The sequence below is a fragment of the Bos grunniens genome, chromosome 18, assembly GCF_055505025.1.
Source record: "Bos grunniens cultivar Pamir isolate PY7600 chromosome 18, Bosgru_T2T1.0, whole genome shotgun sequence".
NCBI classification, from domain to species: domain Eukaryota; kingdom Metazoa; phylum Chordata; class Mammalia; order Artiodactyla; family Bovidae; genus Bos; species Bos grunniens.
Window position 1 is genome coordinate 16,074,458 of NC_141182.1, and position 15,375 is coordinate 16,089,832.

Sequence of the window (15,375 nt, forward strand, 5' to 3'; positions counted from 1 at the left end):
GGGAGAGGGAATAGAAAATAAAGCAATTCAATACATTCCTATGCTTAGTCTACTTACATGAGATTTCAGTCATTTTTCTTTATTTAATGCTCCTTGCATTGTGACAAGCTCTTGTTTAAGTTTCAGAGTTCTGGAAAAGTTGATTTGTATGATTTTTGTCAGTATTCCTATTGCTTTTATGGATGACTAGTTTTTCTGAGATCTTTGCTATTCTCTGACTTGAATTCCCATTTGTGATTATTTTTAATGTAACTTTCTATTCATACCTCACCCCCCCCAAAAGCTTTTTATCCTGCAGTTTACTCTTTCTATAAACTCAGTTAACCCTAATGTATTTTTATAACTGCAATAAAAAATAACTCAATTGTATATCTGATATTTATATAATATTGTTACATCAATTATACCTCAGTTTTTTAAAAAAGAAGCTTCAATATTCTGCAAACATTTAATCACATTTAAACATCTGTAAACAGCACATTTAGTGGCCATCTGAGATTCTGTACCATGTATCAGAAATGTGCGACTAAATGCCTACTGTTCACTTATTCTCAAATACTGAGTGAACACCTATTGTAAGCCAGGACTTTGCTTAGGCATTGTGTCTTTTATAACAGTAGTATTGGTATACAGTTTGTTTTGCTGAATATTTATACTCATTTTTAATGGTATATTTGAGAAGTTCTTAGAATTCAGCTATTACCTTGATATTTGTTTGTCACTTCACTGATTTCACAATCAGTGAATTTTTGGTTATATCCAAATTAGTGTCTGACTTTTTAAAAAAACTAACACAAAACTATGAAGTGATTACATAGAAATGCTTTTGATTTTTTTGGCTATATGGCTGTTATTGAATAAATTTAAGGTTGTCATATTTAACGAAGCTTGTCATATGAATATCTGAAATTTTTCTTTCATCTTGGCCCTTCTAACATCATAGTTCATTATAAAATAATAGACTGTTTCATCCTATGTCTGTTGGGGATTACTGCAGTGGCTTAAATGAAAGGTGCTTGTTTTTCTCATATAATGCAGTGTTGGAAATGGTTAGCTCCTTGGTCCATTAGTTTCTCTTCTCTTCATCATCTCAGAATGGCTCCTCTAACTACTGGCATCATGGCAGAAAGCAGGGGGGAAGGTTGATAAAGTTGATGTATTAGCTACTTTTAATCAGAAGTAGCCGTTTTTGTCAGAAACATCAAAAGCCTTCCAAAAGTCCCCAAGAGACATCAACTTAGGCCTGTTGGTCAGAACTATTGTAAGGCCACCTCCAGCTGAACAGGCAGATGGGGAAAGCATTTATTTCTTTTTCCAGTCTGTATAGTTGTGCTCTCCAATCAAAATAGAATGTGAGCCACATATGTAATTAAATATTTTTAGTAGCTAAAATCAAAGTAACAGATGAAATTTATTTCAATAATATATTTAATGCAATATATCTATGATGTCATTATTTTAATGTGTAATAAATAGAAATGATTAATGATATATTTTATATATTCTTTATGTTGTGGTAGATCTTCAAAATTTTTACCCTGAAAGTTCATCTCAATTGGGACTAGTTGATGGCAGTCAGCCACGTGTGGCTATCGGCCACCTTATTTATTGTACATGGTTGTTTGCTTTCTTTGCTTGTCCATTTACAGTGTGTTGAGTTTTCACAGTGTAAGTGTATAAGAATCAGGAAATTACTTTGCTTGAGATATTCTCTTACCCTTTTCTCTCACCCCATAACTCAGTTTTTCTTGATTAAAGAAAGTCTATTTTACCTCATTTTTTTTTGTTGTGGTGGTGGTCATGTCTTAAAGAGATTTAATGCCTCCTAAGCCAACGATGGCACCCCACTCCAGCACTCTTGCCTGGAAAATCCCATGGACGGAGGAGTCTGGTGGGCTGCAGTCCATGGGGTCACTAGAGTCGGATGACTGAGCGACTTCATTTTCACTTTTCACTTTCATGCATTGGAGAAGGAAATGGCAACCCACTCCAGTGTTCTTGCCTGGAGAATCCCAGGAACAGGGGAGCCTGGTGGGCTGCCGTCTATGGGGTCACACAGAGTCGGACACAACTGAAGCGACTTAGCAGCAGCAGCAGCAGCAGCAAGCCAACGATAGATTTGACAAACCTAGACAGTATATTAAAAAGCAAAGATAACACTTTGCTGACAAAAGTCTGTATATTCAAAGCTGTAGTTTATCCAGTAGTCATGTACAGATGTGAAAGTTGGACCATAAAAAAAACTGAGCACATATGAATTGATGCTTTTGAACTGTGGTGCTGGAAAAGACTCAAAAGAATCCCTTGGACAGCAGGGAGATCAACCCAGTCACTCCTAAAGGAAATCAACTAAATCTCCTAAATATTCATTGGCAGGAATGATGCTAAAGGTGAAGCTCCAATACTTTGGCCAGCTGATGCAAAGGGCTGACTCATTGGGAAAGACCCTGATAGTGGGAAGGATAGAGGGCAAAAGGAGAAGAGGGCAGCAGAGGATGAGTTGGTTAGATAGCATCACTGACTCAATGGACATGAACTTGATCAAACTCCGGGAGATGGTAGAGGATAGGGAAGCCTGGTGTGCTGCAGTCCATGGGGTCACAAAGAGTTGAACACAACTTAGTGACTGAACAACAAGCCAACCATATACACAACCAATATATAGATTGATCAGTCAGTCAGTTCAGTTTAGTCACTTAGTCACTGATAAATACAGATATTTTAAAATAGACAAAATGTTGACCTGTTGGTGGAAGATTGTCCTGTAGAAGACTAGTCCAGTCAAATTCACTGTCTTAACTCAAACTCAGTGCTACCATTCTGTGTGCCACATATCACTCCCATCCCATGCTCTCTTTCTCTCTCAAAACTTTCACATTATTCATACCTCAAATGATAATCCATCTCTCTCTCTCGGTCATTCTTATGTATATATAATTTAAACTGTTTTAAAGTTATTTTAGAGGTATCTTGTTATGATTTTTTGTTATGATTTATTATCATTACTTGTTATTTAATATGCAAATTATTACTCACAGATGGGTAAACCTTTTTTGAAGTACTATACCTAGTTTGGGTTGCTGTGATCTAAGCTGAATTTACAGGCATTGGAGAGGATTCAGATTTTTTTATTTAGTATTTGGAAAAGAGGGCCTTGCAGATCTTTTATTAATATAAATGATTTCCGATCATTGCTAAAAATGGACATACCTGAAAAAACATATTTGGTATAGATGATCTCTTGATCTCTTTTCTAAGCCACTCTCTGAATTGTTAAAAATAACGGTTTATTGACCAAATAAAAATGTTTCCCACACATAAAAATTTGTTTCTGGTTCATATTTATCTTCTGAAATTTTTAAAATTGAATTTTGTTTGCTAGTTTTGGTTTTTAAGTGTTTTCCATTAAGTTAATTAATTAATAAATTTTTGTTTTTAAACTTTCTTTTTGGCTGTGCTGGGTCTTCGTTGTTGCGTGTGGGTTTTCTTTAGTTGTAGCAGGCTACTCTTCACTGTGGTCCATGGGCTTCTCATTGCAGTGACTTCTCTTGTTGGGGAACACAGGCTCTCGGTGTGGACACTGTAGTTGTGACACACGGATTCTGGGGCACATGGGCTTCAGTAGTTGTGAAGCATAGGTTTAATTTCCCCAGGACACATGGCATCCTTCCAGACCAGGGATAGAGCCTGTGGCTCCTGCACTGTCAGGTGGATTCTTAACCACTGGACCACCAGAGAAGTCCTGCTTGTGTGGTTTTGATAGGATATAGAAGAGATGGGATATTTAAATGGTAGTCATAGGACTAAAATGGATTTTTAATTGTTATTGTGATAGCCTCTCAATTCAAGATAATATATATATATTATAATGGTGACTATAGTATATTGGTGCAGATTTCTTTACCCAAATAAAAAATAGAGTCACCATCAGACATACTCACAAGTGCTAATTGTTACTGTAGTAAAGCTGATAAAGTTTTTCAAATGACAATTTTATGAGGCATAGTAAGCGGGACTCTGGAAGATGGTGAAGGACAGGAGAGCATGGTGCGCTCCAGTTCATGGGGTCACAAAGAATTGGACATGACTTAGCAAATCAAGAACAACAACAAGCTGGAATGGCTTCTTTACTTATTACTGGAAAATACAAGTTATCTAAAATTCATAAAATGGTCATTGCTTAATATGAATTTACTTCTTTATTTGAAGTGTTAGAAGAAAGGAATATAATATCAGTAATTTTTATAATAATATATTTAATCTGTTAAACAGTGTTACAATTACTTTAGAATTACATATAAGGAATGTCTTGCTTCCTTGGAAAGTATCCATTTTAGAAAAGATTTCTTTTGAACAGTAAAATGACTTCTTATGAAGTAGAATTTATTCATATTGGTGAAATGAAAAAAAATACATTGTTGTGTTTGCTGTAAAGCACATTTTGAGTGATCATTTTTGAGTTATAGCATAAAATTTAACTTTCATAATTAGTCCAAATTACTGTAATAATCTGAAATAAGAAGGGCAATGCCAAAGAATGGCCATGCCAAAGAATATTCAAATTACTGCACAATTGCAATGATTTCACATGCTAGCAAAGTAATGCTCAAAATCCTCCAAGCTAGGCTTCAAGAGTAGTACATGAACCAAGAACTTCCAGATGTACAAGCTGGATTTAGAAAAGGCAGAGGAACAAGATATCAAATTGTCAACATCTGTTGGATCATAAAAGCAAGAGAATTCCAGAAAAGCATCTACTTTTGCTTCGTTGACTATGGCAAAACCTTTGACTGTGTGCATCACAACAAACTGGAAAATTCTTAAAGAGATGAGAATAACAGACCACCTTACCTATCTCCTGAGAAACCTGTATGCAGGTCAAGAAACAACAGTTAGAACCGCACATGGAACAATGGACTGGTTCCAAATTGGGAAGAAGTTCATCAAGGCTGTATATTGTCACTCTGCTTATTTAACTTATATGCAGAGTACATCGTGCAAAATGCTGGGCTGGATGAAGCACAAGCTAGAATCAAGGTTTCCAAGAAAAATATCAATAACCTCAGATATGAAGATGATAACCATCCTTATGACAGAAAGCAAAGAGGAATTAAAGAATCTCTTGAACAAGGTGAAAGAAGAGAGTGAGGAAGCTGGCTTAAAACTCAACATTCAAAAAACTAAGACCATGCCTTCCAGTCACATCACTTTATGGCAAATAGAAGAGGAAAAAGTGGAAGTAGTGACAGACTTTATTTTCTTGGGCTCCAAAATCACTGGTGACTGCAAAATGGCTGGTGACTGCAGCCTTGAAATTAAAAGATACTTGGTCCTTGGAAGAAAAGCTACGACAGACCTAGACAGTGTGTTAAAAAGCAGAGACATCATTTTGCTCACAAAGGTCTGTATAGTCAAAGCTGTGGTTTTTCCAGTAGTCATGTATAGATGTGAGAGTTGGGCCATAAAGAAAGCTGAGTGCTGAAGAATTGATGCTTTTAAACTGTGGTGTTGGAAAAGACTCTTGAGAGTCCCCTCACTATAAGGAGATCAAAGGATGGAAATCAATCCTGAATATTGATTGGAAGGACTGATGCTGACTGAAGCTCCAATTCTTTGGCTACCTGATGTGAAGAGCCAATTCACTGGAAAAGACTCTAATGCTGGGAAAGATTGAAAGCAGGAGGAGAAGGGGATGACAGAGGCTGAGATGGTTGGATGGCATCACAGACTCAGTAAACATGAGTTTCAGCAAGCTCCAGGAGATGGTGAAGGACAGGGAGGCCTGTGTGCTGCAGTCCATGGAGTCACAAAGAGACACGACTGTGCAACTGAACAACAGCAACACTGTAAGCGGAAAGCAATAACTTCTGAAAGTAATTAAATTTTTTCCTTTATTTTCTTTTTTAAAAAATATTTATTTTTTAATTGAAGGATAATTGCTTTACAGAATTTTGTTTTCTGTCAGAATAAATCAGCCACAGGTATACATATATCCTCTCCCTCTTGAACCTCCCTCCCATCTCCTTCCCCATGCCACCTCTTTAGATTGATATAGAGCCTCTGAGTTTCCTGAGACATATATCAGTTTCCCGTTAGCTATCTATTTTACATATGGTAACGTAAGTTTCCATGAGAAAGTAACTAAAATTTTGAACAGTTCCTTTTCCATGTAATTAAGTGCTACTTAAGATACATAAGGATCTTCCCTGGGTCAGGAAGATCCCCTGGAGAAGGAAATGGCAACTCACTTCACTATTCTTGCCTGGAAAATCCCATGGATGGAGGAGCTTGGTGGGCTACGGTTCATTTGTTTGCAAGATGTTGGACATGACTTAGTGACTTTACTTTCACTTTAGGATATATAATCTTCCTATATTTCTCATTAAGAGTTAAACAGAAAAGTGCCATTAATATTCCACAGTGTGACAGAATAACCTTTGCAGTAACCTGTTATCTCTTTTGTTCCTTAATCATAGTTCTACAACGTTAGTACATTTTGATTCTGTTACTATTAGCCACAGATTCTCAATTACCGTGGAAATGAAGTCGCTAATGATGAGGTGCTAAATTTTGCATTCAGGTATTTGATTTGTGAGTAACATTCTTTGAGGATATTGGTTTCCAGTTCTGAAATACCTTTATTTTTATTCAGTGTCTCCACATTGCCTGCCTGGGTTATCTTAAGAGTTTAGTATTTTTCTGCTTACTGTATCATGAGAATTCTACTTTGCTCACTTAAAAATTTGTAAAGGCCTTTATGGGTATTTTAAATCAAGTTGTATTATTTGGTTTATAACTGTATTGAAAAATGGCTATTATTTTTCAGTTGGTTGCAGTATTCTGGACTAGCATAGATTATGTAATTTATTTCAGTATATTTGCTAAAAGTGAAGGTGTTAATCACTCAATCATATCCAACTCTTTGTGACCCCATGGCCTGTAGCCCACCAAGCTGCTCTGTCCATGGAATTGTCCATGCAAGAATGATGGAGTGGGTAGTCTTCTCCCTTCTCCAGGGGATCTTCCCAACCCAGGGATTGAACCCAGGTCTCCTGCATTGCAGACAGATTCTTTACCATCTGAGCCAAGCAGCCTGCTAGTATATTTACTGCTGCTGCTGCTGCTGCTAAGTCGCTTCAGTCGTGTCCGACTCTGTGCGACCTCATAGACTGCAGCCCACCAGGCTCCTCCGTCCCTGGGATTCTCCAGGCAAGAACACTGGAGTGGGTTGCCATTTCCTTCTCCAATGCATGAAAGTGAAAAGTGAAAGTGAAGTCGTTCAGTCGTGTCCAACTCTTCGTGACCCCATGGGCTGCAGCCCACCAGGCTCCTCTGTCCATGGGACTTTCCAGGCAAGAGTACTGGAGTGGGGTCCCATTGCCTTCTCCGAGTATATTTACTAGGATGACGTAAATAATCTTTTCTTTGAAATCTCTGGATGAAAGGTCTTTAGAACTGGATGTGCCTGCAGTTATAACTTGTAATAGTATAACATCGTTACAAGAATAACTCATCAGTGGCTTTTCTGTCAGTGTTTACAGATGTGTAAATTATATTCCAATTTTGTTAAAATATTTCATGAAGAACTTCTATGTATAAGAAACAATGATAGATGCTAGGGTAAAATGATGAATAAGATAGATATTTCATCCAGACTTAGGGAATCAAGGAGGTTTTTTTCTTCCAGGAAATATCCTCATTGAGATTGATATTTAAATGTAGTATGAATTAGCTGGGTGAAGTGCTGGAATAAAAAATATACTAGAGAGAAATAATATTTTTAGAAATGATAAATATGAACAACTAAAACATTAATGAACATATTAAAGAGTAGATTGGACATTGTTGAAGAAAAAATTTATGTATTGGAAAATAATTCTTGGGAAATTATCCAGAATGTCAAAAGATAGCAAATATGAAAGAAAGTTGGAGAATAATTGATAGAATGAGGTCCAAGGATGAAAAGGATAGAGAGAATTGAGGACAGGCAGTATTTGAAGAAATTTTGACTGATAATGTGAATTGAGGAAAACATGAATTGGTGTGGATAGTAGATAAAAGTAAATTCTCTTCTCTTGCCTGCTCCTTCCCTCATCCTCAGAAAACCCCCAGAGAATTATAGAGTAAATGGTGGAAGAAACCTTGGTCCATAAATGCCACCGTGGAACTAACTGCCCCACTATCCTGTGGTTTATAAGGTTTAAATTTTTTTGGTGGCCATAAACAACACAGTCATGCTCACATAGATGAAATGCATAATCAATTTGAGACCATCTTAATTGCTAATTTGTTACTTTTTTTTTTACTGCGTATACCTTAAGTTTTATGAAGTCCATTAAGAATTTTCTGTTAACACATCATTACACCAGTTCACTATCTCCCAAATGTAATTGCATTTCAGTGACATTTAGATCTGTTTTGAGACTATTTCAGATATTTGATTTATTATTTTATACTTAAGCTAAACTTATTCAGAAAATACCACAGAAAACATGTTTCAGATTAGAAATCTTTCTCTACAGTTTTTTTTCCCCAAAAGTATCCAAAAGATATATGCCTTCAAAGCAAGGTAGCACAAATTAGAAATTGGTGTGAAGACAGAGCAAAGGACTAACAACATTAGGTACATAAACTAGAGTCAGAATTGAAATTAGTACATAAAATACCCTGACTTGGAAATGGTTGTGATCTTTATTTTCATGTTCTAGCCAATGCTTATTTCCTCTAACTGTCCAGTCTTTACTAAAGCACAGTATTACATGTGTGTGAAGTACAAGAAATATTTATTTCTGAGTTCATAAAAGTTATGCTGGTCCATAATTGCTTATCTGAAGAAAGGTTTAAGACCAAATAAGTTTTAGATATCAATTTTTGTGTGTTTTGAAAAGGTTATAGGGTACCTTATTTATGTAATAACCCCAGGAGGGTTCATAGCCCAGCAGGTCTGGCTTTGGTTAACAGGTTTCCCGTGAGCGAAGACTGTCTTAAGAAAAACAGAATGTTTTGGTGTATTTCAAAATTGTTCCTTATCCTCTCTGCTTGCTGCAAACCAGAGGGGATTTTTTCTAGGATATTTTCTATGGGAACTTGATTGAGCTCTTGGAGGTAAACCTCACAGTATTGTGGGGACCCCCCCTTAAAACTGGATCCCCTGGGCGTTTTTTAACTTTCACGAGTTTTTAAGTGAGCTTCTAGCAATTCATCGATTATAGTACAGGTTTTAATACCCCAGCACTAATTCCTTAGCAGTTTCTGCTCTTGAGTCTCTGCTCTAGGAAACCATGATTACCTGTTTTTGCTTGTGGGTCTCTCCAGTCTTGGTCCTGACATCCTCCTAAGATGGGGAAGAAGCAGATATATGGACTATATACTTGAGAAATTTGTCATCAGAGGAAGGAGGATTTAGATGGTTTCAAAGCTTTTAACCTGGGGACCTGACAAGTATAAAGTATTTCCTATAAGTTTTATAGAATCTGAATAACTCTAAAGACCAGGGGGAAACCGAAGACACCTGGTTTTAGGAAGGTACACCAAGTTTTTTATTACCTCAGGGAAATAGGTAAGGTAACAAGAATAGGTAAGGTAACAAGAAACTGGGAAAGCTGGGAAGACCCTCCCCAATATTTGAAGTAAGAAAAAGTTTACTGGAGGCGTGTAATGCTCCATTCTTTGATAGAGAAGTGATGGGATAGATGTGTTTGTTTTGAAACCTAGATGGCTCTGTTATGTTTCCGTGAGGCTCCAGCATCCTCGTGCTTTCTCCTTCACTGAAACGTGTGAGCCATTCTAGGCTCTGAGGGCAGATACCTCTATGTTGGGATTGAGAATGAAAAGGTCATGGATTCAGCTGCCTCAGCCATTCATCCCTTGTGAGAGGATCTAGGTTAGACTGCTTCCTAATCTACTCTTGATCAATGTATTTGTTGACTCTGGGCTTAGAGACTTAGAGACAGGGGAGAATCATTTTAAGAGGCTATGTTTTCTTTCCTCTGCTCTGATTTCTCAATCAGTTCTTTCCTTCTGCTTTCTCTCTTCCTATGATTTGTCATTTCTAGTCTGCTGATGGAACCTTACCTTGGTTTTTAGTGTTATTATTGTGTCATTCTTAAAAGTACATACATGTTATTTATTAGGTGTGTAGGGTGGAGGTGGAGGAATATGTATTGCCACTTAAAAGGGATAATGAGATAAAGGGTAGGCAGGTGCACATATTCATTTTTCTCTATTGAATCAAACATGATGACTAAATTAAAAACCCTGTAATTAGGACTAGTAGCCCACATAAGATAGTGTTTTTATTAACATGAATAAACTTTTATTAAGTAAGAAACTGATTATAATCTTTGCTTTCCATAGTTACTATTGAAAATATAAATTTAATCAGATGTCTGAAATCTTTACATAAAAGCTGTGACTCCCAGCTTATTGGTTGGGCCCATCTCGAACTGTAAGCTTTACAGTGTGTGAAAATGGGTATTTATAGCTATATAGGAAAGGCAGGAGGAAGATTAGATTCTAGGAGTAATAGACTCAAGACTCTAGGTTGATCTAACATGAGATTGACTCATTTTAGAACTGAGAAATACCTTTTTATCTCAAAAGTTTTAGACTTATTTAACATCTGACATTTTAGATTCCAAGTATTATTATCTGAATATCAGTATCTAAAGGTCCTGTTATTTCATGTGTCCTTATGTTTCATTTTTTTTCTTTTAGGTCTCTTTTATTCAGAACCTTGTATTTTGTGTAGAAAGAGTTTACCGGGTGCCTGACTTTGGTGTCTGGGAAAGAGGAAGCAAATATAATAATGGCAGCACAGAGCTGCATTCGAGGTAATTTGCCGATTTCTGAGTGTTTTGTTTTCTATTTTTAATTTGAATGTGTGGAATGTGAATAAAAATCAAAGAACTAGGTTGGAACTTTGGTTTCTGTGTAGTTTTCATCTCTCTATTTTTCTACATATTAATATAATTCAAGTGAAATTCACTTAAAATTAAAGGAAGAGTCTCCTCTCAGTACCCATTAACAGATGCAGGAAAAGAGCATATGAGTGTTTTTGCCAGCTTCACAACGTGTCAGGACATGCATATCAGTATTCAGTCTAAGACTTGACCTTTCTGTTCAACCAAGTCATTTTCTTTTTCCTCTTTTAAATGATTCTGTTTGAAAGGTCAAGTGCATTAAAATTGCCAAACAGCAGTTGTAAATGCATTGCATCTAAAATTCCTTTTTGTGTTATAGAGCTGATTTTTATCCCAACAAGACATACTCACACCCTTTATATTTTGTTTAACTAAAAAGTATAGCTCAGTTAGTCCTATCCATTTCACACTAAAACGTTTAATAATCTAAAGGTTATCAGCTGTAGGTCAGTTTAGATCATCGAGACTTAAATGAAGTAGAGAAACAGTTTACGAAACACTGGTTAAGAGGAATCTGCAGCTCAATAACTTTTTTGAATAGAAGGACTGCCTGCTAGTATATTTACTGCTGCTGCTGCTAAGTTGCTTCAGTCGTGTCCGAATCTGTGCGACCCCATAGACGGCAGCCCACCAGGCTCCCCTGTCCCTGGGATTCTCCAGGCAAGAACACTGGAGTGGGTTGCCATTTCCTTCTCCAATGCAGGAAAGTGAAAAGTGAAAGTGAAGTCACTCAGTCGTGTCCGACTCCTAGCGACCCCATGGACTGCAGCCTACCAGGCTCCTCTGTCCATGGGACTTTCCAGGCAAGAGTACTGGAGTGGGGTGCCATTGACTTCTCCAGAATAGAAGGACTAATCACACACAAAAAGATTAAGTTGATTTAAGATATTTAGAAAACTAAAATCTGCTCCAGATTACTTGCTGTATAACGTCTCTGCCTCAGTTTTCCTCGTGTATAAAATGAAGATGATAATGCATTCTACTTGATGAAGTTGTAATGATTGATATTTATAAAGCATTTGAACAATGCATAAGTAAACATTGAAATGAAAGTACACTCACACATTTAAGAATACTTTAATAACAAAGATTGAAATAAAAAGGATTTTTCATTTAACTGTGGTCAACTAACATACAACTTTCTATAAGTTTTATGATTCATATGAGGCATGTTTATACAGAGTAGAATAGTAACAATGTGTAAGGAAGACAATAAAGGAGAGAAATAATTCAGACATTAAATTCAGGCAAATACTAAATATAGCAAGAAAATATTATATTTCAGCTGTAAGTTCTCGGCATTTCAAATTATCAGTCAAATTCAAGACAGGAAGTTTATAAGATTGGAAAAGGTAATTTTTTAAAAATTTACCTTTTCAGTAGTTATTTATCAGGTCCCTTTCTGCTTTTTAATAACTATTTAATATATGCCAGTGTGGTCCCACTGACATTTTCGGTATAAAATATTTAGAGTACAGTTTTTTCTGTTTATAAAAGCTGTTAAACTCAGAAAGACTCTTGGGTAAAAGTTAGCATTAATCTTAGAAAGTGAGGGTGTTGGGAAGTCCTTTGGCAGGCTACTGTCCATGGGATCACAAAAGAGTCAGACAGGACTAACTAAACGACAACAGTGAAAAAAGAGAGACTCCAACTTGTTCTCCTGTAACTGAGGTTCCAGTCTTTAAATTGAATCATTAAGGATTTTATTTCAAGTCTTGGAAAATCATTAAGTGATGTTCTTTGCTACCTTTTGCATGCAAAATTAACCTTAATTGTAGCAGGCCAATTTTATTCAAACGGATGGGAAATGAAGTTTGTTATTTAGCTTTGGATGGTGCATTTTATATATTTAACATTCATCTTCTAATTTTCCATGGTATAATGCTGTAAATAACTTAAATTTTTTTTTTTCACAATGCTTCTTAGCTCAGATACTCACAGGCCTGTTTCAGATCTGTCACCTCTGCTGACACAGTATCTAGTTTGAAACTGCAGGAGACCTGAGCCCTATGGCTCTCATGGAATGTAGTGTTGGCAGTAGTGGTGGGAGGCCAGTATCTTTCTGTGCTTATGCCCAGGAGTCGAATGTAGAGCTCCTACCAGTAGGGATTAAGTCCCAACCTTAGTCTATAACTGTAAGACTTCCCAGAACTATCCAATCCTAGTTAATTATCTGATCCTAGTGCCTAGTTGGGTCTGATCCAAGGACTGCTTAATGTGATATCCTTGTTATATTCTTAAGTTATTCTCATAATTTTGAAAAGCCTGAAATGGTATATAGTAATTCTTGCTAAAAGTACTCATATGGCCCTTTGCCTTCTAACTTTCTTTGCCAATCTCTGTCTCTGTGCCGTGCAGTTCTCCTTAGCAGGACTCAGAGCACAATCTGTTGCCTTGACGATCACTAGGGTCTTGTGCTCACTGACTTGGTAAATGTCCCTTTCCTCCTTTGCCACACACAGTGCACATCCCTTCTAAACTGCATCTTGGTCAAAAATGATTACTGCCCCTGGGTCCCGAAAACCCATAGACATAGTGTTCTAAGCATAGAGGCTTCCCCTTCAGCATCCATGCCCAGTGGTTCTGTAGTGATTTTAAACCCTGGCACTACAGTTACAGGGTAAGTTTTATTTAGTCCAGGCAGGAAGCATTACTGCCTTTTTACACAGGAGGAAACTTAAGTTTAGAAGACTTTGTGATTTTTCCCCCCTCCATTCCTTAAGTGATACAATACAAAAGGTAATTGAGCCAGAACTGAATTCCGAGTGGACGGCTTCAAAATCCAAAGTTATTTTTACTGTTCATTCAGTTCAGTCGCTCAGTCGTGTCCAACTCTTTGCGACCCCATGAATCGCAGCACGCCAGGGCTCCCTGTCTATCACCAACTCCAAGAGTTCACTCAGACTCACATCATTGAGTCAGTGATGCCATCCAGCCATCTCATCCTCTGTCGTCCCCTTCTCCTCCTGCCCCCAATCCCTCCCAGCATCAGAGTCAACTCTTTGCATGAGGTGGCCAAAGTACTGGAGTTTCAGCCTCAGCATCATTCCTTCCAAAGAAATCCCAGGGCTGATCTCCTTTAGAATGGACTGGTTGGATCTCCTTGCAGTCGAAGGGACTCTTTAAGAGTCTTCTCCAACACCACAGTTCAAAAGCATCAATTCTTCGGCGCTCAGCTTTCTTCACAGTCCAACTCTCACAGCCATACATGACCACTGGAAAAACCATAGCCTTGACTAGACGGACCTTTGTTGGCAAAGTAATGACTCTGCTTTTGAATATGCTATCTAGGTTGGTCATAACTTTCCTTCCAAGGAGTAAGCGTCTTTTAATTTTATGGCTGCAATCACCATCTGCAGTGATTTTTGAGCCCCGCAAAATAAAGTCTGACACTGTTTCCACTGTTTCCCCATCTATTTCCCATGAAGTGATGGGACCAGATGCCATGATCTTCGTTTTCTGAATGTTGAGCTTTAAGCCAACTTTTTCACTCTCTTCTTTCACTTTCATCAAGAGGCTTTTGAGTTCCTCTTCACTTTCTGCCATAAGGGTGGTGTCATCTGCATATCTGAGGTTATTGATATTTCTCCCGGCAATCTTGATTCCAGCTTGTGTTTCTTCCAGCCCAGCGTTTCTCATGATGTACTCTGCATAGAAGTTAAATAAGCAGGGTGACAATATACAGCCTTGACATACTCCTTTTCCTATTTGGAACCAGTCTGTTGTTCCATGTCCAGTTCTAACTGTTGCTTCCTGACCTGCATATAGGTTTCTCAAGAGGCAGGTCAGGTGGTCTGGTGTTCCCATCTCTTTGAGAATTTTCCACAGTTTATTGTGATCCACACAGTCAAAGGCTTTGGCATAGTCAATAAAGCAGACATAGATGTTTTTCTGGAACTCTCTTGCTTTTTCGATGATCCAGCAGATGTTGGCAATTTGATCTCTGGCTCCTCTGCCTTTTCTAAAACCAGCTTGAACATCTGGAAGTTCACAGATCACGTATTGCTGAAGTCTGGCTTGGAGAATTTTGAGCATTACTTTCCTAGCGTGTGATTTGAGTGCAATTGTGTGGTAGTTTGAGCATTCTTTGGCACTGCCTTTCTTTGAGATTGGAATGAAAACTGACCATTTCCAGTCCTGTGGCCACTGCTGAGTTTTCCAAATTTGCTGGCATATTGAGTGCAGCACTTTCACAGCATCATCTTTCAGGATTTCAAATAGCTCCACTGGAATTCCATCAGCTCCACTAGCTTTGTTTGTAGTGATGCTTGCTTAGGCCCACTTGACTTCCCATTCCAGGATGTCTGGCTCTAGGTGATTTTTACTGTATCATGTTGTAGTTTAATGTCTTAAAAAGTTTTCCTAAAGTTTGAAAGAACAGCAAGGTGTACCACCTTGGTGACATTTTGCTAAGTTTCAAGGATATCTTTGCTTAGCAATCAGTAAAGCTTGA

General features: G+C 37.5%; 1 protein-coding gene across 10 annotated transcripts in view; it reads left to right on the forward strand.

Moving 5' to 3' along the window:
• PHKB (phosphorylase kinase regulatory subunit beta) overlaps positions 1 to 15,375 on the forward strand; it is a 227,997-nt gene that overhangs the window by 66,509 nt on the left and 146,113 nt on the right. For all 10 annotated transcript variants that reach the window (XR_015145436.1, XR_015145437.1, XR_015145433.1 and 7 more), the window contains one exon: positions 10,717 to 10,832. Coding sequence is in view for 5 of the 10 variants with exons in the window: in XM_086350564.1 (XP_086206690.1) it covers positions 10,717 to 10,832 (116 nt within the window). In the remaining 5 variants the exon portion in view is untranslated. The remainder of the gene's footprint in view (positions 1 to 10,716; positions 10,833 to 15,375) is intronic.